We start from the raw sequence: 25,288 nt of genomic DNA, 5'->3' as shown, positions 1-25,288 counted from the left end.
CGCCTCCCCCTTATTATCCCGTATGTGTGCTGGAGAGGGAAGTGGCGTTCCCAGCCCAGCGGGGGATGACTGTTATTTCAGACTAGCAACAGGGGAAAAGGAACAGCCTGTTGCCTGATTGATGTTTGTTTTTTGTGGACAGACACCAAAGGTTCATTAGAGACGGAAGGTTTGGGAGGAGGGGGGTGGCGGCAGAGGAGACACTCGCTCTTAAGGAACTATTGTACCCCTGTGCACTAACCTGGCTCTGCACTTTCTTTGACTTCTGTGAATGTCTCAGCTGTACCGTTTTGGCCCTGGCAACTTTAGGAAAATATACACGCCACAGAGGTTTCAGTGAAAGCTCTGCGATGAGGGGGTCAGGGGAAAAAGGAAGGGGAGGAGAGAACAATGCAGTGAGTTTTGCTGTAATTAATTTCAAATGTGCTGCTCATCTGTTCTCCTCGGGTTTCAAAGGGAACAAGGGGAGTTTGCAGGGCTTTTCCTACCACATCTGCATCTTTCCAGAGGTGGGGATGGAAAGGCGTCTTTCCTTCCATCTGCGGGTTTGACCAGTCTGGCAACGTGGAGCACTGAGAGCAGCCCAGACCGATGCTGAAAATGATGTACTGTCCAGAAGTGGAGGAGAGGGAGAGGAGGGAAGGGTGTGGAGGAGCTTCTCTTCGTACCACGTTGGGTAGATGAAGCTAGAGAGACTGAGGAGGTTGGTACTGAGTAAAGCAGATTTCTCTGCAAAGGGCTGATAGAGCACGTTTATTTAAATAACAAATGTTGTTATTTGCTACTGTTGTTGGTCCTCAAAAGCTTCCAGATAATGATGCAGGTGAACTGGGTGGTTACAAGGCTTTTAAAGGTTTGGGTCAAACCCTCACTTAATCTCTTGCTGACTTTGCGCCTTTGAAAAATCTCCCTTCGTATAGTTACGTCAGGAACCAATAAGTTAATATTAAACCTTTGGTATTATGGTCTCTTGAGTAGAAACAGTTCCTTCTGATTGCCGTTTCTCAAATCTCATCTCTGCTGTACGACGCACAGAACACGGGCTTGGCATCTGCCGTAGGGCATTATGCTGGTGTCCTTTGCCTTCAGGTCTGAGTATCGGTGCAATCACACAATTGCGGCAGTAACGAGAAACGAAATGGGCCTGTTAGATTATTGACTTTACTCCCCTCAACAAGATATCCAGATGCTAATTTGATAGCCCTATGAATCTTAGCCAGAAAAATCAGTAAAACAGAAACTTAAACTGCTCTAAATTACTGTTAGTACTTTAACAGCTCTATTTTCAAATTGCTCTTTGCTTAGAAGCTTGCACTGAACCCTGGAGCTGGTGGATAATGACCTCTTGTTTAAACACGTGGCTACTTTACGATCCTTAGCTCTTAGAAAAACCAACCTCAATATCAGGTGGTGAATATTTCTGAAGTTTGACCATAAGGAAAACATTTCTGCAGCGTGATTGAAGAAAGTGTTCTCTTTTTCTGGTCAGAAACTAATTCAGTGCAGCCACAACATGCCGAATACCCCAACGGTACTTGAGGTGGGCGCTTGTTTGTGATACAGTCCTTCTCCAGGACGCCAGTGTTGGTATGTGACTAGTAGAGCTTGACCATATAGTGATAAATGTTTCTGTGGTTCTGTGGAAGGGATGTAAATACTGCAGCGGTGTTTCAGACTGCGTAAAGGCGTATGCCAGGTTTTGTAGACTTACAAACTAAATAGACTTTCTGGCACTGCTGTGCGACTGGCTGCTGAAAAACTGTTCAGTGATAGCATGTCACCAGACATACATGCAGACATCACCAGCTGCTGTGCATGGGGAGGGGTGGGCATGTGTGTCTTGCAAGGACTTCAGTGCAGGTTCTGCACAGGCAAAATTGATACAGAGAAACAAAGAAACAGGGAGAAGCCCAGAGGTCCAGCATGTGGCATATCTGTAGAAGACTGCAGGGACTTCAGACCTTTTATTTTGTAAATTACTTGTGGAGGAAAGGAAAGTCAATTTTGGAGAATAATCAAGCCCAATGCCACCCCCTCTTTGTGGAGAGAAACCCATATGAGAAAGGAGGGAGATCTGAGTCAAGTCCAGGTTTAATTTCCTGGTCTTCCTTCGTTGGAAGAAATATCCCTTCCCTTTAACTCTTGAACAAACAACTGCATTGGCCACATCATAGCGCAGCATCCCTTAGATCACATCCCAATCAGCCGAGATTCCAGCATTGCTCTTAGCCATGGATGTTTCTGTACTTTGTGCTTGCCAACTAATACAGAAGAGGAGCAGTACCTGAGGTCTCTGCAGAAAGCACATCTATTCCTCTGCCTCCTTTGCTTGTAGGTGGGTTGAGGACTGTATCCTAATTCCCTGCACACAAGGAGCAGCTGTAACAGCACTTTGGAGCGCAGCAGGGGTGCTTTGAGTTCTCGCTCTCAAGTCTTGGCCATGCCTTTCCAGCTTGTCACCTCTCCCTTCTTCAGTTTTGACAATAAGGGAAGAAGAAAGGCGGACAGCACAGCTGGAGAGGGGAGGTGGGGAGCGAGCTGCTGTCCCAGGGCTGCAGTTCTTTCCCTACCTTCTAGGAGAGCTGCTTGTCTCCAAGTGCCACACAGCAAACCCAGCTTTTGCCAGCTGTGCCCTTGGGGGTCCTTTCCTAGTTAGACTTCTTTACATGTCAACTACAAGGCAAGAGATTAAGCTATATCATTAGCCCTCAGTATTGTGATGTTTCTCTCCAAGGCTGAGGATCAGAAAGTTATTGTAGGGGAGGGTTTTGTTAAAGAGCAAAAGCAAAGCCCCGAGGACAGTTTTGCAGGTCTGGCTCTTCAATCTAGTACAAAACTTGGTTCAAACGTTGTATGGTTTGTGTATCTTGGAGAAGACAGAGGCTTCTGCTGGTTTTGTAAAGGTAGATATCAAAATTCAGGGCAGAAGACAGGCTCAGCCCCTAGCCTGGCCCATCAGGCTCTGGGAGTGATACAGCATTCGTAAAATCCCCCATAAAGCAGGCAGAGCCACCGCACTCCTTGGCATCCCGGGAGGCGGAGGATGCAGGTGCACAGAGGCCATTTATTCTCTTTGTCCCGCAGCTCCGGTGCTGGGGCACCGAGGGAGCCACAGAAGCACACAGAAGCAGCAGATGTGCCTGCCGTCCGAATGATTCCCGTGGGTGTTTAATAAAACCACATGAGTCAGAATTTTCTTCTCTTTTTATTAGTTACAAATGATTTTTCTCTTTTTTAAAGGATTCCCACCACCTGTTCCAGTCAGCCAGCAAGGTTTGCTTTAAAAGCCCATCTTGCTCTTAAAAAGGGAGAGGGGAGGGCTGGCATATTGCAAGAGCCTTGAACCGCTGAGAGTTTGCCTTTGGAGATTCACAAGGGAAGAACAGGAACTGGGAATGCTGTAGGGAGGTATTAAATGAGGCCCTTTTGTTTCTCTCCTTGTAGAGCATAAAAATGCCCAAGGCATGAATACTCTGTTCACATTACTCTCGAACATTTAACTGTCTGTTCTGGTAATTTATAAAACGAAGGGGTGGGAAATGCCTTACACAAGGAAGAAAAGGGAGACCTTTACCGGCATCCAGTGCTGGTAACAGGGGAGTTGTTCCCTGCTGCTGTGGGAAGAGGGGGAGATGGTGGATTTATCTTGTGGACGCAGCAAAGCTTCAGTCCCTGGGGATGTCATGTGGCATCAGAGAGGCCAACTTCTCCCTTGGTGACTTTTTCCTCCTTTCTTGATGGGGAATATTCTTGCTTCCTTCCTGCCACTCTTGGTTGTGTTTGGTCTTAGAAGAGGCCAGGATTTTTCAGAAATGTGCAGCGCCTAGCGTAAGGGAAATCTGGCTTTGGTTTTAGTGAGTTAATGGGAAGAAACATACTCATTCAGAGCAGCTACTCTGAGCCTCCAGCAGCCTGACAGCTCTGGGGAGGACAGAGTCTGTGGGAACAGCCCAGCTCTGAGCCAGCCTGCCTGCAAAACAAAGGGCTGGGGAGAAATGTTTTAAAAACACGGGAACACCTACTGTCCACAAGGGCTTATTCCATAATTTTCCTTGTTTCCTGTGTCTATATATGAAATAATGGGTGCTCTGTCCCTCCTGGCCTAATTTCTGTTTGTGGATTGATCATAAGGTAGGGTGTGATAGTCCAGTCATTTCCATTAGCCGTGAGCATAGCCTGTAACAAAAACACTATTGCTTGCGTTTTTCATGTGACGTTATCCCACTGTGAGGTCCACACTCCCAGCATGGACCAGTGGTACTGTTTCTCATCCTCTGGGATCAAGCACATGCCTCTGTGTAAGATGAAGAGATGCTTCTGCAATTTGGTTAGATACCCAAGAAAACCAAAATGGATATGGTCAGGAAAGTAAAAAGATGGCAGAGGGATGAGGATGCTGTGCGGTGTTACGTGTGCTGCAGCCCAGCGGACAGGTTTGTTCTCTTCTGCAGTGCAGTGTCCCAGTCCTGCATGGCTCTGGTGTAAGGGCTCTTGGTCCTCCAGCTTCATCTGTGGTCCTTGTCACAATTGCATCTGGGAGCTGAACAGGGCTTATCATTTTCCTTGTTGTTACAGCAGAGGTTAGTGGAAAGGCAAAATGCCAGATTTAGGATTAGTGTCCTTACTTCAAGCCAAGGGAGGAGGAAGCTAAAATGGAGACGTGTTAGAAACTGATGATCTTCAGTTTTGTCTGTAATCGTGGATACGTATCTGTGAGGGTTTACCACTAGTGACAGTACAAAGTAAATATAGGTCAGTTCACTGTTAGCGTGAGGAATAAGGAGGATGGTGTGGATTTTATTACTTTCAGATATTTGGGCTAGAGGCTCTCATGCTGTCAGAGCTGAATCAAACTCTCAGCCAGTTTGCACGCAACATATGTGATAGATTGTGCAAATGAATATGTTAATGTGGGAGGAGGTGGTTCCCTGAAACTAACCGCTGGCAGTTTGGAGTGTTGTCCTCAAAAACAAAACCACTGGTACCAGAACTTGGATTCTGCCCATTGAGAGATGAGGCATTTCATTTGTAATCATTGGATTGATTAACCCTTTGGGGTCCATTAGAACAAATGCATTTCATAAAAGAAGGAATCCCTTCCCTGCAAGGATCTGGTATGTAATCTCCAGTTAGTTTAATATGAGCAAAGGTGCCTCAAACCATTGCTGAAAGGCTGAGCTGAGGACCTACATCATCCCTGCCACTTCGTGAGCCTCTTTGGCGCAGAAGCTATAAATTGCTTCTAACTGTGCTGAGATTTCCCATCAATTGCAAATACTTACTATTTATGAGCCTTGCCTCATGTAGAGGACAGCACTCTTCCAGCCTCTGTGATACGGAGTTGATGGGAAGCAGGTGGCTTTGGGTAGAGATACAAAGGCTCAATTCTGACTTCACAGAGAACTGCTTGCAGGGAAATACAGATAAAATGAGCGAAAGATGTTGTCTGCTGTGCTAACGTGGAGTGGAAACTCTCAAGAATTAGCTTGGACCCCACTTTCCCTTCCTAATGTGCAAGAATCTGAGATTACAGGTATTTGCCAAACCTGAGTTTCTGCTTAGTGCTGGGCTTCTGCTTGTTTGTGTTTCGGCTGTTTGGAAAACCTGTGACATGGAGAGGACTTGAAGGAAAAACTTACAGTGAATTCAATAGGATCGTTGGTACACATGGCAAACATGTGAAAACAAGAGTATGAATTATGCAGCAATTACTGTCTTGGAAAAGTATCTGCAGGCTAAGCCCAGATACTTGTCTCTTTCTTTCACCCAGTAGTGAAATAAAAATGTGCAGCAGTTCTGCATGAAGTAATTCCTATGATTATCCTTACAGATGTCTGAGTCTGTACTTGTTTGGTGCCTAAGATGGAGGTTAGCACTGTGGCAGTGCCTGCTCAGTTCCAGCTCAGAGGGTAACATGGGGGTTGTGAGAGTTGCAGCTCTGCCTGGGAAGTGGGAGAGGACAGAACTGTGTGCTGCTGGGACTCCCAGCAAATCCCCTCACCAAGAAAGCCAAATACATCAGTCAGGAGGACAATGAATGCTCTACTGAATGACTCTCCCCCACGACAGTGAATAGTCCTCATGCATGTCAGAATTACAGGTGTCTCACATGGCCTTGACAACATGCAGCTGAAGGTACCGCTTCCATCCAGCAGCCTTGTAGAAATTGTTGTGCTTATGCCTAACAGCCATTGCAGAGCCACTACGCTGGATGTAAAGGGAGTCCAAGAAGCCGTCAGGAAGAGGAGTGAAGAGCAAGCATTTGGGTTTACAAGTTTTGAGTTACTGTTTCAGGCTTTTTGTACATTCAGGCTGGCATTACAGCAGCCCATGCAGCCTTGCACCATCCAGCATCCTCCAGCCTTGTGAGATTTCTTTCCACAGCCATAAACCCTTACACAAGAAGGAATTCAAGAGTACCTTTTCATTGAGTGTGATTCCATTGCAATGCACAACACAATGTTCCTCTGTTAGATCTTACTAGATGCCAGATTTTACATTATCCTCAAGCATTTCCAGCACCAAAGTATTTCCAAAATTTCTACTGCCCATTGAAGAATTTACACTTCATCAGAGGAGAAGGTTGGAAGGAGCTTTGCCGCTGCTTTTCACACACTCTGAGATCATGCTGAAGGAGTTTTCCTTCTGTGGTGCAGTGAAGTACTCTTCTTTTCCTTATTGCATACCAAGCCACTCTTCCTGTTGTGAAGGAAAAGCCAGTCATCCCTCACATTTTCCTTCTTGAGCATGCTGCGATGCTGTCCTTCACATGCTGTTGCATTCCCAAAGTTTGTCTCCTGTTGAGCCAGGTGAGGCTTCCAGAGAAGATTTTTCTGAATATTTTGATGCAACAACTTCCAATATGGGGAGTGGAAACACAATCACAATTTCTGAAGGATTGAGAAGTTAGAAACTGAAGAAGAGCTCCTCTATCATGAAACTTTTATTATCACTAGCTAATACATGTGATTCAACACCCCATGTGCAACACAGTCCAGTTTTCTTGGTCATTATAGTGGGTGTGTTTAAAGGAAGAGTGGACTTTTTCAATCTTAAAAAGCATAAGGCCATCTGTGGCTTCCTGATGCTGTTTACAAACCTTTTTTTCCTGTGCTGTGCTTGTCAGTAGCTGTATTTATTCATTGCTCACTCTGTGAATTAAAACATTGAGGCAGCTCCTGACATGCTTCTTCCAGTGCATCCTTTTGGAGTGAGTATTTGGTTGCCATAGGGACCAAATCCAAAGGGCACACACCATTCAAGTAAATGTTTCCTGATTAACAACTTGCAGCTTGTCCCTTAAATATTTTAATTATCCATGATGCAACTTGAAATGTTGTTGAATGTATTCGGTCTGTTAATTTCAGTGCCTCGATTTTTCTTAAGATGCCATTGCAGCAGCTCTAGAGATGGATTTTGACCATGCAAATAGGCATGAGGCAGGAGACCTTATTACTCCTGAACTTGCAGGAAAATTCTTCCAGTTTTTCTTCATCTTTACCCCAGATCCTCAACAAAGTTAATGAAAAGAATTGCTTCTGCAAAACTGCTAGCAAAATGGAGGCAATTTGGTAGCTGCTAAACATGTTGTTTTAGAGTAGTAATGTGCTGCTACTAAATCTAAGGGGGGATCTGCCTGGAAGGTGCCTCCTTGTGCCTGGGAATGGGGAGTGAGAGGCTGCAGGATATGGGAAGCTGCTGGTTGGAAAGCACTGACCCCACTTGACAAGCATTCAATCTCAAGCGTTGTTTTCCCAAATTATAAGCATATTAGCACTAATGTGACAGCAGTTACTGAACTGTGAGGGCTGGACTTAACAAATAAGTAAGACAGGATTTTGCTAATTTGTGCATGGTCAGTCACTCCTTTCGGTTCCTGTTTAGCAGAGACTAAGTCACCTTGCAGCTGAACTTCCATTCTTACAACTCCAGCCATAACATCAGGTATGAAGTTACTCACTTTACTGAGACTTTCTAAGCAGTTCTGTTTGCCACCCTTTTATGGGTTCTGTCAATTCTGACTTTCCTGGGCCAGAAAACCAGCTTTGGCACTTCAAATACTGATTGCACACAGGCACAATAGGTCTTTTTCTGCAGTCTTCTGACATCTAGCAAAGACCACTGCATACTTAAATCCGTTAGGAATTATTACTGCTGTCTTTGTTATCCCTGAAAGTTTAAATGGCAGAGTTTAGCACAGAGCCTCCTAAACAATGTACTCTGTGCTGTAACAGTGGGTCTGGTAGCACAAAGCATGTGGGGAATGGGCAGATTTTGTGGCTTGTTAGCTTTAGCACAGCTCTACAGGTGAGTTTCCTTCCATGGCATCTTCAGTCCTCTACAGCAGAGCCACAGGTTTACTCTGCAGCTGTATTCCTGCACATCCCTGTCACCTGGTCCTGTAGAAGATGTTCACTGGCTTCCTGGGCTGCACAGCCAGCTTGATGCCACCATATTTCCAGGAAATAGGATCTGCCTTTAGCAGAACCTGCAGTAGCCTTCAGCTGAAACGCTCTTCGTTCTTGCTGATGTTAGCTGAAGTCTGTCAGCCTTTCCTGCTTTATGCTTGGAACTGAGGAGGCCAGATCCATCACAGCTGTTTCAAGGAAATCTGGATCCCCTTGCTGTTCTGTGTTGAAGCTCAGTGGATTTGAATGGTGTCAATTAGGAGCGTAACAGAACATGTGCAGCTTGGCCTTTGAGTTCTGGGGAAAGAGGATCCCACACACTGTTACAAGCAATTCTTTCTCTGCTCTAAGTAATGCTCACTGGTTGATTTATGTGGAGAGACATGATTCTTTGTATCCTTATCTACAGACTCAGGAAGGGATGAAAATGAAAGAGAGGGTTCTTTCCCTTTAAAATGTTGGTTTATATAGGGTTCTCCTCTGTCCTGAAAAGCCAGTTGGAATCCAGATGCGTCTATCAGGTGGCTGAATCTGGATGTGTGTTTTAAAGGGTCTGTTGTGTGCCTCTGTGTTTCCAGTAAAAATGTTTGGAAAGCCAACCAGGAGCACAGAATTTGATGCATGGTGTCATCTAGAGACCAGAGATGAGCTCTCTTTCAGGAGATGTGTAGGATGTCGGATTTTGAGCTGAGGTAGTTCACATGAGTAGCGCATACCACGTTCCAGACAGGAGATCACAACACGATTTGATCTTTGTAACTCAAGTTACAATCTCTGACCTTTAGGGAGGAAGAAAACTGTTTTCTGGGTTCTTTCTGCCTCTGCTGCAGTGGGGAATAGATAATCTCTCTCCCTCCTTCCCTTTCATAAAAGTTACTTGTGTGTCTGGTGGTAGAAAGCCATGGGGAGATCCCAGCAGTAGCGCTTCCCCTCTACCTGCTTGTTTTCTGTCTTTGCCTGCTTTGGTGTCATTTCTCTGTGCATACGCTGAGCCTTGGCCAAGGCTGTTTCAACATATCCAACAGTGAGCCAGCAAGGGGAAGAAGCAGTAATGTGACACCCATCGTAGGCAGGAGCCAGTGCCTGCAGGCTGAAGGGTACGGTATGAACTCATCTTGATTACCTTCTTGGTGTGGGTCCATCACCACTTAATTGGTTGCCAATAGCTTCCCTAATGAAGGATGATGGATGGGGCTCAGGGGCCTGTTTGAAGGGGCCAGCGGATCAGAAGCAAGGATGCGTGCAGAAGTACGGCTCTCACCTGGAAAGGACATGGGAGCTAAACGGCGCGACAGCACTCGAGAGCCTGAGCACAGACGGTTCCTCTTCCTTGCATCAGGACAAGCACCAGTTGTCTTCCAAGGCAGAGATGGGAATCTCTGTGACCCTGCGTACGCTTGGCTGGTTAGGGTAATCATCTCCTGTTCCCAGCAGAGATGATCTGGTGTTTGAGAATGTTCTTTCTTGCCTTTTTCTGGTTTTGGTTAGCGAGCCTGCTTTCTCAGCCAGCCATTGACTTAACTTCTCCAGGCTGGAAGGTCTGAAAGGTCACTCACACTCCTCCAGAACAGTCTCGCTTTCTGATTTTACTTTAAATGATTCTTTGGGAGTTTGGAGTTCTCTGATGTCATTTAAGAAAAAAAATCAAAACCTTCATAAGACTGTGCAGATGAAACAAAATTGTTGTCTTAGCCCACACAGGGTATTATGCAGCCTGGCAGATCCCTTCCTTGTAGCAATAAGAAAAGGATTTGGCATTTAACCTCTTGAAATTAAACCAGAGTGTGAACTTCAATAGTTCAATCTTATCAGGGCTTTGCTAGAATAACAAATTGTGAAAAAATGTAATCATGTCTCCAATGTGACCTTGGCAGATCTGCCTCTGTGATGTGAGAGAGATTAGGTAACTCTAAGCAGATGTCTGTTTGTTTTGAAAATAATAGTTATAAAAATTTTTTTTTTCCCAGTTTTTGCACTGCCTGTGAAAGATATGACAGAGAATTGTGGTCTGTGTGGAGCTCTCTGTAACAAGCTGCTCTATTATGCTGAGCAGTAATTGCTCTTGGAGGTTTGAGTTATCGAGCTATTGGTGGGGGTTCAATTTCAGCATAAAGACCTGTGTTCATGATTTAATTGGAGTGATTAATAACTCACTCGCAGGCTAGACGGGAATCGATATGGATTTCAAACAGCAGAAGTAGTACATTTTCTCCTGTAATGTAGTAGTTGATGGTTTATTATTTGCCCTTGTTTTGACTAAATAAAATAATAAGATTCCTTGGTATATAGCAGTTTTGTCTGTTTAAAAGTTTACAACTGGAGATGAGTGTCTGTGCTTCCTTGCTTGCTTTCATGTTGGGGGTGTGCGTGTCTTTCTAATAGCTTATTTACCTTGTTGCTTGTCTGTCACTCAGATTAGGTGTACAATATGCCATCATAATATGTCACACATTAAAAAAAACAGAACCAAACACAACAAACGCACCTTTAGTAGGTAGCTACAAGAAGCTTTAGTAATATTTTGTGGCCAGGGCAATAGACTGGCTCCTACGTCACTGGTTTTTAGGCATCTAGCATCTGCTTAGGAGCAGTGCTGAAGAGATTTAACCCTGCAGTGTTTGATCCACCATTATAGCCCTAGATTAAAAGCCTGTACGAAACTTTCAATCTCATTACAACGCCAGCATCCACAGTAGGTGCTTTAGCTGCAAATCCAGTTTCAGCTTTGCATTGAAATGTTGCCAGAAGCAGCATTGCTAGGAAAATGCAGTGTGACTTACTTTGGGGGGATTTAAATGGTGATCCTTCTTCTTTATGCTCTGGCCCCAATCCTTGTGTTTGGCACCCATTTTCATTCAGCTCCTGCAGCTTTGGAAGCGTCATCATGCATGCTTACAGCTAACGTGCCTGGATAGAGCATGGAAAGCTCCCAAATCTCTAGGAATAAAACAACCCATTAAAGACCTATAAAGCAGCAAATCAGCATCAAGTCCATAGGTCTTAATGCTGTTGCTCTCAGTTTCTAGGGGAGGGGGTGAAGTCTTTCTGTGCTGCAAGCTTTCACAACAAAGGCTGTTATCTACATAGCTGGCTAAGGAAAACATTTAGCATAGTGATTTTGTATCTTCTTTTTGATTTGCAGAGTCCAATAAGCGTTCTAGTGAAAGTGCAGATTCCTATATGGCGAATTAATCCTAATGACAATAGACCTTTTCTTTTTGATTAATGTTCACAGGCATCTTGGGATATACATGAGCCACAAACTGAAAACACTGATCTGGATGAAAGTGTTTTAATTTTAAATAAATGTCTCTTTAGGAAATATCTCCTACTGGTCCTGAAAGTACAGAATTAAATGTACATTTGCCATGCTTGAGTTTTCAATTGGGTGAGAAACTGTAACAGTACTGAGAGGTGTAAGGAACTGGGCTGAAGTGGTGGGTGCAGAGCCCTGGAGGTAGTCAGGGCATCCTGAAGCCCTCGGCCACATCAGCATCGCTGGGGTGGCGGTGACCGATACATGGGCAGAGCGAGCCGGTGCTGGGGAGTGCCCACAGGACATGTCCACGCGGGTCTAAGAGGAGAGAGGTGCATTCTCTGCTCAGGTGTGCTCCTAACAGGAAAATCATGGAGCATGTCAACCCTTCACTCTGGGGAGTTGCTGGCTTCGTGTTAAAAATGTGAGATGCTTTCCTTGTCATGACATTACGAAAATGACTTCAAGATATTTTACTTCTAAACTGGGTGCTTCAGAAAGGGGAGGGGAGGGTAGGAGACACCCTTGGAAGTTAATTCTGAGGACCAAGCTGACAGCTTTTTGCCACTGTTGCTTTCTTCTAGGTTGAAAAGCTGAAGGCTTGTTACAGCCCCAGCATACAGCAATCTAGCAGGTTAAATGACTTGGGCAACACAGTTTATTAAAACTGGCAAGTGCTCGCTCCAGTTCTCCTCCTGATAGTCAAGGCTGTCTGGGAGAGTAATTGATAGTGGCAGCTGTTCGGAGGGTGTTTCAGATTGCGGCACGACAATTTGACTTGACAGACAGCTCTGTACAAATGAACTGAGTGATAGGGGCCGAATCCAGACCGGGTTGCGGAAGGAGCTTCCCGCTGAAAGCCGCAGCGGCGCTCGGTGGCAGGGACGGGCTGGGGGAGCAGCGTGGTGAACAAAGAGCTCTTCCCCTCACGCAGGCGGCTGCGCGCAGCAGTGCGGGTTCAGAGCCAGGCGTGGGGGTTTCTGCTTACGCTCAGCTTACTTTTCTCTGTGAGAAAACACTGCAATTATTTGTGGAAAATCCACCAGAGGCCGAAGATACCGTGTTGCTGTAGAACATCTTCTTGATACAACCTAACATGTGCAGCATGCTGCTGTCATGATGGAAATTTGGCCTTTGCTTCGCAATAATATGAAAACTGGTTCACGTTACACACCATGGAGCCTTCCAGACAGTGGTTTTATGTGCAAGTCCCAAGTCTTTATTTCTTATCTTTAAGCTGATTTGCATTAAAATAGGTGGAGTAACTGGGTGCCCCATATGTTGGGTAGCTTCTGTGTTATAGCTCTGCTTTGCCTTACCTTTGCAGACCAAGCTAATTGTCTAACATCTTAAATAATGCTACCCTCCTAAAATACAATGAAAAAAACATCTATATTAAAGCAAAAGACAGCTAGGGATAAAGAATTAGCACTTAAATATTGATTTTCACTTGTAAGCACTCTACCAGTGTCAGTGCTATCATTGCCAATGCAAAATGTTTTATTTTCTCTTGTGCTTACATATGTTGCATATCCACAATACATTATGCGGCACTCTAAAAGCTTAATTTTAAAAAAAAAAAGTTTACTGAAGTTCATTGAATATGCATCTTTAGTTATTTCTTTGTTTCAACCTACTGCTGTAAAATCATGCTCTTCTGTACTCATTCCCCATGCTGATGGTTCAAAACTCGTCTCCGGGACTCATCAACCATCTCTGAAATACTCAGCTTCTTGCCACATATGTCGCTGTAATTCCTGTGGTGATGCTTCTGCAGCGTTTCTTGCTGGAATTATAATATGGAGCAGGGTTCATCATAGCCAGCCTGGCCTGTGTCTGTTTTCAAGGATGTGTACAGGGTGGACAGATAGGCTGCAGATGGTGGTTGTTGTGTTTCTTGGGAAATTGCCATTGGTAAAGATGTCATTGATGGATGTAGGAGAGGAATTTCTTTCTCGCATCACCCCATCACCCTTGCTGTCTGAATACAACGAGGGAGACTGCAGAAAGACGTCTGAATGACTCCACTTTTCTTTTTTTCAAGACAAAGGAAAGGCGTGCAAGCAAGATTAGATTATTTCCAATCACATTGTACGTGTGTTGACAGTCCCCTTTCAGCAACCAGCAGCTTGCAAAGAGCAAGAGGCAGGGCTGGAACTGCTGTTGCCCTAAGTACTGTTTGTATAACACAGTAACTGCTTATTGGAGTTCTCAAAGCAGCCTTTACATGTTTAATCCCTTGCACTTGAGCTACTCTTAATCAGCTTGAAAGCAAATTCCTGTAACAGAAAGGTTTAATTTGTGTTTAGGACTTTCTGTATTGTATTTAGCCTGCAATGCTGTGTAGTTACACACTGGCAAGCAAGTCACCCTGTGCAGCCACGGGGATGAGCAGTGCATGTTTATTCCAGTCACAGATTTTGAATTCACCAAAGTTTCTTTTTGGATCCATGCTGATGGTCTTTCAGGTAGCTCCTTCTGAAACACACTTTTTGCAGCAAACTCAGCTGTGGTTAATTTTGGTGTTTCTCTTAAACTTCAACTCTTGTTTCTACAGATTTGCAGCAGCAGTAGCTAAAGCTCTCTCTGTTTTTAAAAGTTGTTAAAAGTTTTCATTTTTATCAGATTAAATCAGAATGGGGTGTAGCCCAAGACACAGGGAGGTTAAAATTTTGCAACACTCCAACTGACAAATTAGTTGATCAAGGAGGCAGGAATTACTTAATCTCAGGTTGTTGTTATTTTTCTTGTTAGAGCAGTTTCAGCCCTTTCTTCCCTGTCTCTCACACTCAGTCATCATTCATCCCTGTGAGATCAAGACATGTTTCACTGTCTGTTCATTTAAGAAAAACTTCTCAATGGAAGAAGTCCAAAGTGTTTGGTTAGAAAATAAATAAAGTTGGCATGCTGAAAAGGGGTAGTGCTCTGCATGGTGGAGAAGGGCAGATGTGATCCAGCCTTCCCATAGCATGGCTGAAACATGAATCATTGCAAATGTCAGATTTCCTGTGATGGGACGAGCTGAACTGACATGCGTTCAGGTTTAATTAAGGTTGAATTATTAGAGCTGACTGTCAAGTCTTAGGCAAATTGGCTCTGCCTGTTGTCATTAAGCATGAAAATTACTCTAGGACTTGGTAAAAATAAACACATTTTTGCCTCTAGAACATTGTGGTGTTGTCTGGTGGGTCTGTGCTTTTGTCAGGGCAGTTGTGCTGGGCTCCGTGGGTCAGTCTGCTCAGAAAGGCTGGATTAGGAGCCAAAGCACAGAAATTTCTGAAAGGATCTCAATGAAACCTGATAGAGCTTGCACAAAAGGGAATATTCGGTTTCTTTCCTTGGGATATTTTCATATGTGACCAGCAGTCAGCCTGGTCAATTGGAAGGAACTTGGGCGTGCAAGAGTGTAGTTCCCTTAGGAGGGATATTTGAGCATCCTACAGACAAACTGCAGTTTGAGGTCCTGATCAGAATGGGCAACATCTCTACTTAAAATCATTACAATTAACCTCCTGAGGGGTTTCAGGGAAGGTAAATCAGAGACTTTCATGTGAATGGAGAGAAATGTCTTGAATTGGAGATTTTTGTGGTAGGTATCATGATAAGGATCTTGGTAAGTACCTAAGAAACCAGGTAATTATAGCCTTCAAAATTCATTGTTTCTTTGGTTGCAGAGGTAAAATGGCCTCAAAATTGTCAGGTTTCTGGAGACCTTTGGAGTATGGTTAGCTACTGACTGGGTATTGGAAACAGGCACCGAACAACTGTTCAGTAAGTGTTGGTAGAAGAGTGTGAAAGGAAAGACGGAAACCAGAACATGTGTATGTTCTTCAGTGTCAGAGTGCGAGTGAGTCATGGGATGGCAACTCCATGGAGTTAGCTGAAGTGAAGGACCTTAAGTCTTTGCTTAGAAGTGCCTGTCCATTTTGTGGAAAGTCGCCCTTCCAAAAGGGCGACTGCTTTCCATTTTGTCCAAATCTATTTTACCAGACTTAAGTGAAACACCGAGATGTGAAAAAAGTTTCATTTTCAGAAAGTTTGACTTTCAAACGTCAGGCAGATCCCAGTGCCTGACGTCGCTGTCCTCCTGTCATTTCTCTCCATGGTTTGTCCTGCCTTTGTTCATGTGTGGTTCCCTTCACCCATTGCAGTTCACCCTCAAGTCAGCCACATGAAGCAGCTTCTCTCTCTTATACTGCATCACAGCCATCAGAAGGGGAAACAGCAAAGTCACCAAAACACCAGGATTGGCCCACCATCCTTCCCATGTGGTGGCTGAGGCTTGGGGATTTTGCTCTCACATGCATCTCCACATTCACCCATGAATTCACACCATATCATTCCCTTCTCAGTGCTTCTGCTCTTGCTCAACATGGCTACAAAAGGAGAGAAGATGCTCACACTCATGCCTGTAGCTTTTCCTGAGCGGAAAACAAAAAAAGCATCTGGGTATTTTCATTGTTGTCGAGAATGAAATACAAAAACATTTCAGTACCGCAATCTGAGAGATGCAAGTTGGCAGCAGAAATTAGTCATGTACCCCTACTACTAACTAATACAACCAGGCTGGTTGGTCAATTCAGTCAGCAAGGGAGTGTAAGTTTTTGCTTTGAGAAAATTGCAAATGAGAACTAATGCTCAAACCACAGGGAATCAATAGTTGTACATAAAACTGGTCAAACAGCTGCTTTTAATGTGGGACTTTATTGATTTCTTTTGGATCTAATTGACTTTTTACTCAACTAACTTTTGTGTTGCCAGTGTGTTTTGAATATACACCATTAGTCTACATTGCCTATAATTACACAATATGAAGTTTAACTCTGTAGGAGGAGGCCTGTTGGATGGAAGGAGCTAATAGGCTCTCAGGAAACCTATGGTCAGGAATGAAACCCAATTGCTTTTAATGGGTAGCTCCTGAAAAACAGTGGGATCTACAGCTGTGAATACACTTCCTCCGAAATGCACAGTGTGAGGACCCCTGGCTTGACTAGTCAATGACAATTTTTCAATTGTTAGTAATAAAATCAGGAAAATTTACAAACATAGGTGGCATTATAAAAAATAATGGTGCACAAGAGTGATGAGAAATTGATTTTAGAAATAAATTCTTTGTCACTCTAAATAACATTGGAACCAAGTCTAGTTACACCTCGAAACCATGGTACCTGTGATGCATGGTCTCATATTTGAAAAAGAAATTCACTGAAATAAGAGTTAGCCTTTTATTTGTTGTAGGGAATAATTTAGGACCTCCAGACATTGTCAAACCTGTGAAGATGTATAACATGCTGGAAAGTAGAGGGTTGACTGTACTTGCTGCCAGCCAAAACACTGGTGTTTGGAAAGGCTTCTGTTCCTGTTATTTGTGGGTTTGAGGCCACAAGTCCTCACACATCTTCAACTGATAAATATAGTTCATAGGCTTCCATTCGTTATCTTTTCACATTCTGATTTTATATATATGTGGTGACTGATTGATTGATTGATCAATTGATGAAGGAAATGGTACAATGGTGAGAGTGGAGGCAGAGCCAGAAGCAGTGTGGGAAACTGCCTTGTATCTCAAGGAAGGAGATACCATCACCACATGGGCATTTTCTGTGCAGAAAGTGACCTGGTTTGCTACAGGCTCTGATTCACCACTGTCTCTCCTCTAACACCAGCATGGTGGTGCTCAAGTCACTGAAGCAGCAGTGAGGACTCTGGCCTCGCATAGGCTGCGTTCGCAAACGCTCGCTTAGAGCGTCTGCATGGCCAGAATTAGCTCGCGGTGTGTGTTGTGTGTTATTTCCACACCTCCTACATCAGGAACTGGCTCCATCCTTTGATGAGACGGGAAAATTTCAAAGGTGGAATTTGTTCGTGAGGGTGTTGAGAGCACGTTAATGAGTGTAGGTAGCATCTCTTGCATGTCTGCAAGCCAGCTAAATGCAAACAGCCCCCAACACCTTCTGGTGGATAATAAAAGCATGTATCCTAAAAATCAGAAGTGCTGTGTGTGCACAGTGGGGTGTGTGCGTGTGAAACACAAGGACAACACTAGTTCTCATAACCCATGAACAGCTTTTCTTGTAATTGTGGGCATATGTGCACTCAAGGGTACGCAGATTATGTTGAAATGGGAGTTACAGTGGGAGTTGAATCATGTTCATGTTGATCCTTTCAGTTGTCTTCAACCTTCTGAATATCGCTTGACCTGAAATATCACTCTTCACTTTTTCCTTTCCAGCCTTTTAACCCTTTGGGCTGCTTTGTTTAGCATTATTTGGATAAAAAGAAATACTTGGCATCATAGAAGGAGTAATTCCATATGGAATTCTCACCATAGGTGCATGGTGCAAGGTCGCAGCATTCCTGATAGTTTTGGCATGCCATGCGTACAGGTGTGTGCAATACTTAGGGTGAGCAGGACTGCACTAGGGTGCTTACTGCAACTCTGTCTGAATTTTTCCAGCCTTCTCTGTTCTGTTCTTCCACACAAGTGTGTGGCCAGGGAACAGCAGTGTCACAGCTTCGCTGCAAAACTGTCCCATCCTTTGCTACACAAAGATCCCAGGTAGCCTCCTCCCTAGAAGCCACATGGGGTTATCATTAATGATTAGTGCTTGGGTCATGGTGCCTTGTAGCTGGAGTTGAGCCTAAACACAAGAGTAGATTACCTTGAAAGAACGTGGAGAAAATGAAGTGTCTTAATGATCAGGCTTGTGTTCATGAGTTCATTATCAGCCTTAAAACTTACATTGAGCAGGAAATACTGTAGCAGTAACTTGAGACACATTCATACTCCTACTGTACGTAACCTTGGCATTCTGTAGAAGTCAGAAAGCTATATGTTCTTTGTACTATGCATTCATTTAATGATAGCCAAGTCTCTTACACACATGCTAACAAGTACTGTAGACTGGCCAGTCAAGGGCAGCGGAAGGACACACGAACACACATCCATCTTGTAGCAGCAGTGCTCCCACGATGCTCCCACGAGCTGAAACATGACTTGTTTTTTCTCAGGCATATGTTCTACCAAGTAGAGGAAAAAAACGCAGACCTTTCAGCATGCGCTTTGTTCTTTTCTCATTGCTCCACAAGGTCCCACCTTGAATGACAAGCCAGAAGCGAAAGCAGCCAATGTCCCAAAGGTGTCTGGGCTAGAGCGGAGCCGGGAATTGAGCACCGACGTGCCCTTCGCCCTGCCTATCCCCAGCCCCCAGCCAGTAGCTGCCGTTGTGACTTCTACTTCCTCAGCGCCCACGTCAAGCGCCAGAGCAAGCCCACTGTTGAAGAAGGAGACAGTGATTTCAGCACCAGCACCACCAAGGCTCACGCCTCAGCCACAGCCTCGGCCACAGTCACAACCTCAACCTCGGCCACAGTCGCAGCCTCAGTTAATACCTGAGCTTCGGACCCAGCCTCCGAGTCACATCCCTCCACCTCTCAATTACCAAGTGCATCACCAGGTGGCCCACAACGGACTCAATAATATCAGGTAGGGGAAAGGGATACTGGTGTCATCTTTATGTTACTGCTGGGCTAAAGCTTGTTTCAAATGGGGTAGAAATTGCTGGGAGGTGAGATAAGAGCATTTTTACTGTCTGTGTAAGATGCTTCATGTTTTGGATATTGGAGTTTCTGTGCTGACTCCACAGGCTGGATTTTCCAGCTGTGATGGATAACTGCATTTGAAACACAGCGATAGATGTTCCCTTTGTGGGAGAAAGGCACGTGTACCTGTGGAGTAAAGGTCCTTAGGTCCGGTTTCTAGTGGAGTTTTGCACTGTCTTTTCTGACCCGGCTAGTTCTTGCCTTAGAAATGTAAGGTTGTTTGAGTTTGAGCAACTACCTTGTTTCATATTCAGAAAGGTGTCCATTGGATTAACTGGAACCTCTATAGTCTTTTTGCTAGTACAGAAAACATGCCATGCCTCCCAAACAAGAACTAGGCTGCAACAAATTGCAACGAATAGTTGGTATTGTGGGAATTACACTAAATAATAACTGCTGTGATAGTGCCTTTCACCCCACAAAACTTAGATCACTTGTAGTAGAGTAATAATAATAAAAGAAGATGATGTAAAATACAGAATTATTATGAGAAAAATTTATTGAGGTGTGTGTTTGTATGCTTGTGTGAATATAACTACACAGCATGCACAGCAGATACAACTTAGTCCCAAAGTCACTCACACTATGCAACTCTGTGCACCCAGAGCAACAGAAAAAATTATTAGAGTAATTGTGTCGTATGATCACAAGGATGCACATGGCCGCTGCAAGGCTATCGGAGGCTAAATAAAGGTGCAAAATCCAGCTGCTTCTGTGGCCTTCATCAGTATCTTGTAGAGAGCTCTGAAGATTGTAACTTGCTCAAGCACCAGAGGAGATGTCACTCCAGAGAGCCCAAGCCCCATCCTGTCCTGTTGGAGAAGTTCATTAAGATTCATTATTGTCTCCACTGCCATTAAGAATAACAAAAACATAAGCTTGGGAAGATTAGTGTTATATAGTTGTGTTGTTTCTGGTACTGTATTTCTTGCACTGTTTCAATGTTTTGTTGTAACACACTCTCTCTCTCTCTCTCTCTCCCCCTCCCCCCCCCCTTCTCTTTCTGTGTCTCTCTCCCCCTTCTTCCCCCCATCTTTTTCTCTCTGCAGCCGGAGCAGCAGTGCTAGCAGTGCAACAAGCATCAGCCTCCCGAAACACCTTCCCCTCTCTCCCCAGATTCCTCCGCACCATTCCTCCGGCCCGGCTCTGCCCCTCTCCATCTCTAATCTTGCTACCTCGCACTTCTCTCTCAGATCGCAGGCCCAACACCAGCACCATCCGGCCATGTTCGCCACCCCACCCACGCTGCCACCTCCACCAGCGTTACCTACCAACAGCCTCGTGATACCAGGTCACCCTGCGGGTAGGTTCCCTTCTTCTTCCAGGGCTGATCTGCCATGCATGCACTGGAGGGTGTTGAGAGATGGGCTGGCTGGTGGGCAGATAAAATAAAGTGACGCAGACCCCTCTGCAGGCAGTGTGTGCTGGAACTGTGAGAGTGCTCGTGAAACAGGTAGGAGACCTGGGCATGCTTTACCAGATGAGATTGTAGAGGCAGCACTGTAGCTTCCTATAAGAAGTCTTCGAAACAAATTTTAAAAAAAAAATCTCCTTTTCAGGGCATGAGTTGTCCAGTATGGCATTCCACAGTCATCAGGCATTTTTTAGATTAATAAAGGTCTGATGTACAGTTTGCCATTCTCTGCTTCTTGCTCCGCACTCTAATGAAAGCTGCTGCTGTTAAAACTGACTTGAAAAAAATGTTTGTAATCGTCCCAGAAAGTTGTTCTAACTGAACACCTATTCCCAGCTCTGATCCTTCGACAGGCAGCACATCCTGCTGGCAGAGCAGGATCCTCTGCCTGCGGCAGCACAACCTCTCTGTGTGCCTGTGACTCCTTGGCCTTTCTGTCTGAGGCAGAGACAGCTCAGCTGACAAGCTCTGCTGTTCAGCTCTCACTATCTTTGCATCCTTTTAAAAAGTTTCCTTTGTTCACCCTGGCCCCCATTTTATTGTCACTTCTGCCCTAAATGCCCTGTTTATAGCTTATTCATTAGCCTACAGCTGTCCCTGGAAGAGACCCTGGCAGCTGGATACTTCCCTGCAACTTTCACTTGCTGGGGCCTCCTTTTGATCTGGCATTTGACTCCACAACTAACTCAGCAGGGATTAAACAGGACAAGCGTTTTGCAGAAAACGCACCCTCTGTTTCCTGTGAAGCCAGTTAAAGGAATAAGAAGAGGACAGATTTGCTGTGGAAAAATCTGATGGCCTTGCATCCACTTTTTTTCTTCCAGGAGCTAAATAATGTCCCATTATTTATAACTGCTTCTTTAAAGGAAAGAAAAATGTGAACTGGTCCAAAGTGAGCTCTCAGAATGATGATAGACAAAAGTGCTGTGGGTTCCTAGCCAGAAGCAGGACCACATAGGCCAAAGCTGCTGGCTTTCACGGGCCCTGGCACCATCTAGAATTTCAACCACATGGCTGGGAAGATGTTGGCAGCACTGTGGGAGACCTATTCATTGCTTCCCCTGTTTAAGGCAAAGGACTACTGTGATGGAGACTTTGAAAGTATTGCAAAAGGAAATAGCAATGTGCTCACTAAAAGCATGATATTGCAGTCACTGAAAGCAAGTATGTTTTCACCATTAACTTCAGGAGGTGCAAGATCAAGTGACCTATTCACATTCAGCAGCTTGCCAGGAAATGGTAACAGTCTTGCTCCTACTAAAAGGATTTCTCCTGCAATTTAAGCAGGAGAAGCCTAAGTTAGTGGAGGGAAAGGTCTGGGCGTCTAACCCTGCAGACAGTGAAATGCCTCTTGTCTGCATTCTATGAAATGCCTGCAAACTGGCACATCATAAAATCAATACAGAGCGCTGCAGAGCCAGGAGCTTCTGTTGTCATTCACATAAAAGTTTCTTAAAAGCAAACAATATTGCTGAGCAGCCCTGAAGAGCTGGAATCCAACTGCCACTAGCAGCATAGTCCTTGCCGTGCCGCTCAAGTGCATGTGTGCTTTCAGTAAAAGCACCAGCTTAGAAAAGCCATCAGAGAAGGTATGGCCCTTTGAAGTCTCCTTTTTGTCATCTCCCCCATGCCCTGCCCCAGCTTTGGAGGAGAATGTGCTCTTCCTTTAAATTTACTTTGGCACACTTGTCGCTGTTACCAAGAAGAGAAGCAGAGCTCCTGCATTCACTGATGGTACAAATTCAGGTCTCCAAATAACAAGGATGCACTTCTGGTGTCATTTCTTCCGTCTGAAACCTAAAGCTTACACAAGTAACCTAGGAGCAACCCTTGTGTGGGCTGCTGCCCTCTACTCAAGGGCACTGAGGCTCGCCTAGATGTAGGATACACAGAGGGAACAGCAGTCTTCGTGTCTTCTCTTCTGAACATGAGGGTATCTAGCAACATTAGCAGGATTTACCTTTTTCTGCCATGTCCATGTAATGTGTGCACACAGAGCAGTAGTGTTTGGGCTTTCAAAGAGCCGTTCAGTTACTCTGCTTCTAATTGTGTTATTACATGGGCAGACCTGTGGGACAAGGTGTCACGATCAGGCACAAGAACTTAGTTCTGATCCTAACATTGCCCAGAGCCCCTCACAGAGCTGGGTTATTACTCGGCAGTTCCATCCTTACTGTGAAGCGGCCACACCTCCGAGTGCCACACCACTTCTCCAAACATCTTTGGGCCTTTTCTTTTCCTGACAAAGGCCAAAGTTTTCATACAGGACTATGGGCTGGAGCCAGCTGCAAATCTATCAGTCTGACTTCAAGTCTCTTAAAGAAATTGGATATCAGAGCACTTACAACTGCCAACTCGCCTTTTATCTCTCCCTCCAGAAAAGTGGATTATCTTGATGCTAACATAAGTATTCGGTTTCTTTAAGTCATGCCAGATTTAAATGCGTAAACACACACACACATATGAAATCATATTCATTCTCTAAAGAGGTTAGGTTTTGGACCTAAGTGCTTTCAGCCTAGTTTTTTTTTCTTGTTTGCTTGCTCCAAAGAGAACCCATTAGACTCTTGCTCCAGTGCTTGGGCTTCAGTATCACAAGTATATACTTTCTGCTTTTGTATTATTATAAAGATTGTAGCAGTACACAGTACCTGCTCTTATCAGGTACATTTATTACTGAAAAGTAAATGACTCAGGCACCCAAAATTTGCTTTCAGAAGTGAGTTTCACTAGGATATAGGCTTCTAAGTGGTAGCAGAGACCTTGAAGTTCCCCATCACAGTGTCTGTTTTTAAAGATCTTAACCATGTCACTTCAGAAAATTATTTAGATATTTCTGATGTTACTCTAGAAAAACTAAGTAAAAGAAATGCCTGCAGAACATGAAATAAGACTTTAAAGCACATGTATTCTTTTTCCCCTTTATATTCAGTGCTGTACTTTAAAAGGGGTGTTACAGTGAAAGAAGTGGATTCATGTAGATTCAGAAGCAAGCAGGTCAGTCAGGACTGGGTGTATATCACCCACAGCTGGTGACACAGGTTGCTCTCAGCTTAGAAAATATATAGCATGTTGGGTGCTGATTCCTGCTTGAAGTCCTTAGGCAAAATCACAGTTGAATTTCATTGATACCAGCAGACATTTTGGGGATTTGGACGTTTGTCCTTCCTGTCTTCAGTCATGTCATTTCAAAAGTGCTGGTGACTTCCACAGCCCTAAACCACTTTCAAATTCAGTGCAAGTTGTTCTTCCAGAGGAAGATGTGGAGAAGAGGCTACATGTCATATAGTGGAACATTTTGAGCCAGTTCAATGTTTCTCCTCTACCCACTGATTTCTCCATATTTTCTCATAGGAGAAATGGAGGCAAGGACAAAAAACGACAATTACAGCCTTTTAGAAATTGAGGAAAGGACTGCTTAATATTTAAGATCTCAAAAAAGCTTATTGCAAAGAAGGCCTCAGTTTGTAGGAAGGATGTTCCTGGCCACTGTGAGCATGTCCTGGGTCTGAGAAGGGGGAGGATGGCACAGGGATCTGTTGAGAAATGGCCATCTGAGCAGGTAGTTTCCAGCCATCCAAATCCATGGTTATCTCATTGCATTGTAGATCTTGTCAAAATTTTACCTCTTAAGCCCGTACATGTTAAACACACGAGTTAGGCCCACCATCCATTTTCAGTGTACGTCTATGCTTCTGAATTTCAAACCTCCAAAGGAAACAGGTCAGTATTACTCATTTTAAAGCGAGCCATTGTCCTCGAGGGTGCTCCCCAGCATCTTGCTGGTGTGGGAAGGTCCGGCCACCATGCCGCGAGAGCAGACCTCTGAGGTCCGTTCCCAGAGACCCCTCGGTGCCGTGGCCGTCAGGTGCCGGGGAGGAGGAGTAGCCCGTCGGAGCTGCGCGGGGGTAGCGGGGCCGCGGGCGGGGGGCCGGGGGCGGATGCTTGCTGACGCCCCCGATGATGTTTTCTGCTGTGATGACTCATGGTGTTCTCTCTTGTCTTTAGATACCAGCCTGTTGATATCATTCAACCAACCAATCATGTATTGCCAGCCTCATTCGGGGATTCTGATTGGTACTTTGTCACAGGCATCTCTCTTACCTCCACCAATGAGTCCTCACGTAGAAAACCACCACAGCATGACCTGCAGAAACAGGGAATGCCAGGTGAATATTGACTCTTTCTCCTCCGTCTTTGTGGTACTCACAGGCCCACGGGCCTCTGTGTCTTTTTTTTTTCTCTCTCTCTCTCCTCTAGATCACGAACTGCTCAGGCAAGAGCTGAACAACCGGTTTTTGGTTCAGAGTTCGGACCGGGCCGCTGCCTCACTTGGCCCGGTGCCGCTGCTGAGAGCGGAGTTTCACCAGCACCAACACACGCATCAGCACCAACACACCCACCAGCACACATTCACTCCTTTTCCATCCAGCTTGCCCCAGACGCCGCTCATGCCGCCCTCTGCACCTCCCATGGTGCGTACCCCAGCCCAAAATGTGAGGATAAGTAGAGCATCTCTGGTCAAAAAGCCTAACCCACTCTTGTCAAACAAAACCCAGTCCTCTTCATTTCAGCCAGGTGTGCTGTCCCTGCCCTTCCAACCTGGAG

The 25,288-nt window shown here is 44.8% G+C and overlaps 1 protein-coding gene across 13 annotated transcripts in view; it reads left to right on the top strand.

The window, feature by feature from the left end:
- The window catches only part of FBRSL1 (fibrosin like 1), a 552,380-nt gene that overhangs the window by 505,166 nt on the left and 21,926 nt on the right, over window positions 1-25,288 (top strand). For 8 of the 13 annotated variants that reach the window (XM_074886838.1, XM_074886836.1, XM_074886841.1 and 5 more), the window contains 3 exons: window positions 18,754-19,150; window positions 20,316-20,569; window positions 24,941-25,176. In XM_074886838.1, the coding sequence (XP_074742939.1) occupies window positions 18,754-19,150; window positions 20,316-20,569; window positions 24,941-25,176 (887 nt within the window). Of the gene's footprint in view, window positions 1-18,753; window positions 19,151-20,315; window positions 20,570-24,688; window positions 25,177-25,288 lie in introns of all 13 variants that reach the window. The other 5 variants (XM_074886843.1, XM_074886834.1, XM_074886835.1 and 2 more) reach the window with 2 other exon arrangements.

Source organism: Strix uralensis, chromosome 17, assembly GCF_047716275.1.
Source record: "Strix uralensis isolate ZFMK-TIS-50842 chromosome 17, bStrUra1, whole genome shotgun sequence".
Classification (NCBI taxonomy): domain Eukaryota; kingdom Metazoa; phylum Chordata; class Aves; order Strigiformes; family Strigidae; genus Strix; species Strix uralensis.
The sequence above is the reverse complement of the archived record's forward strand: the minus strand, read 5'-3'. Positions and strand labels throughout refer to the sequence as shown.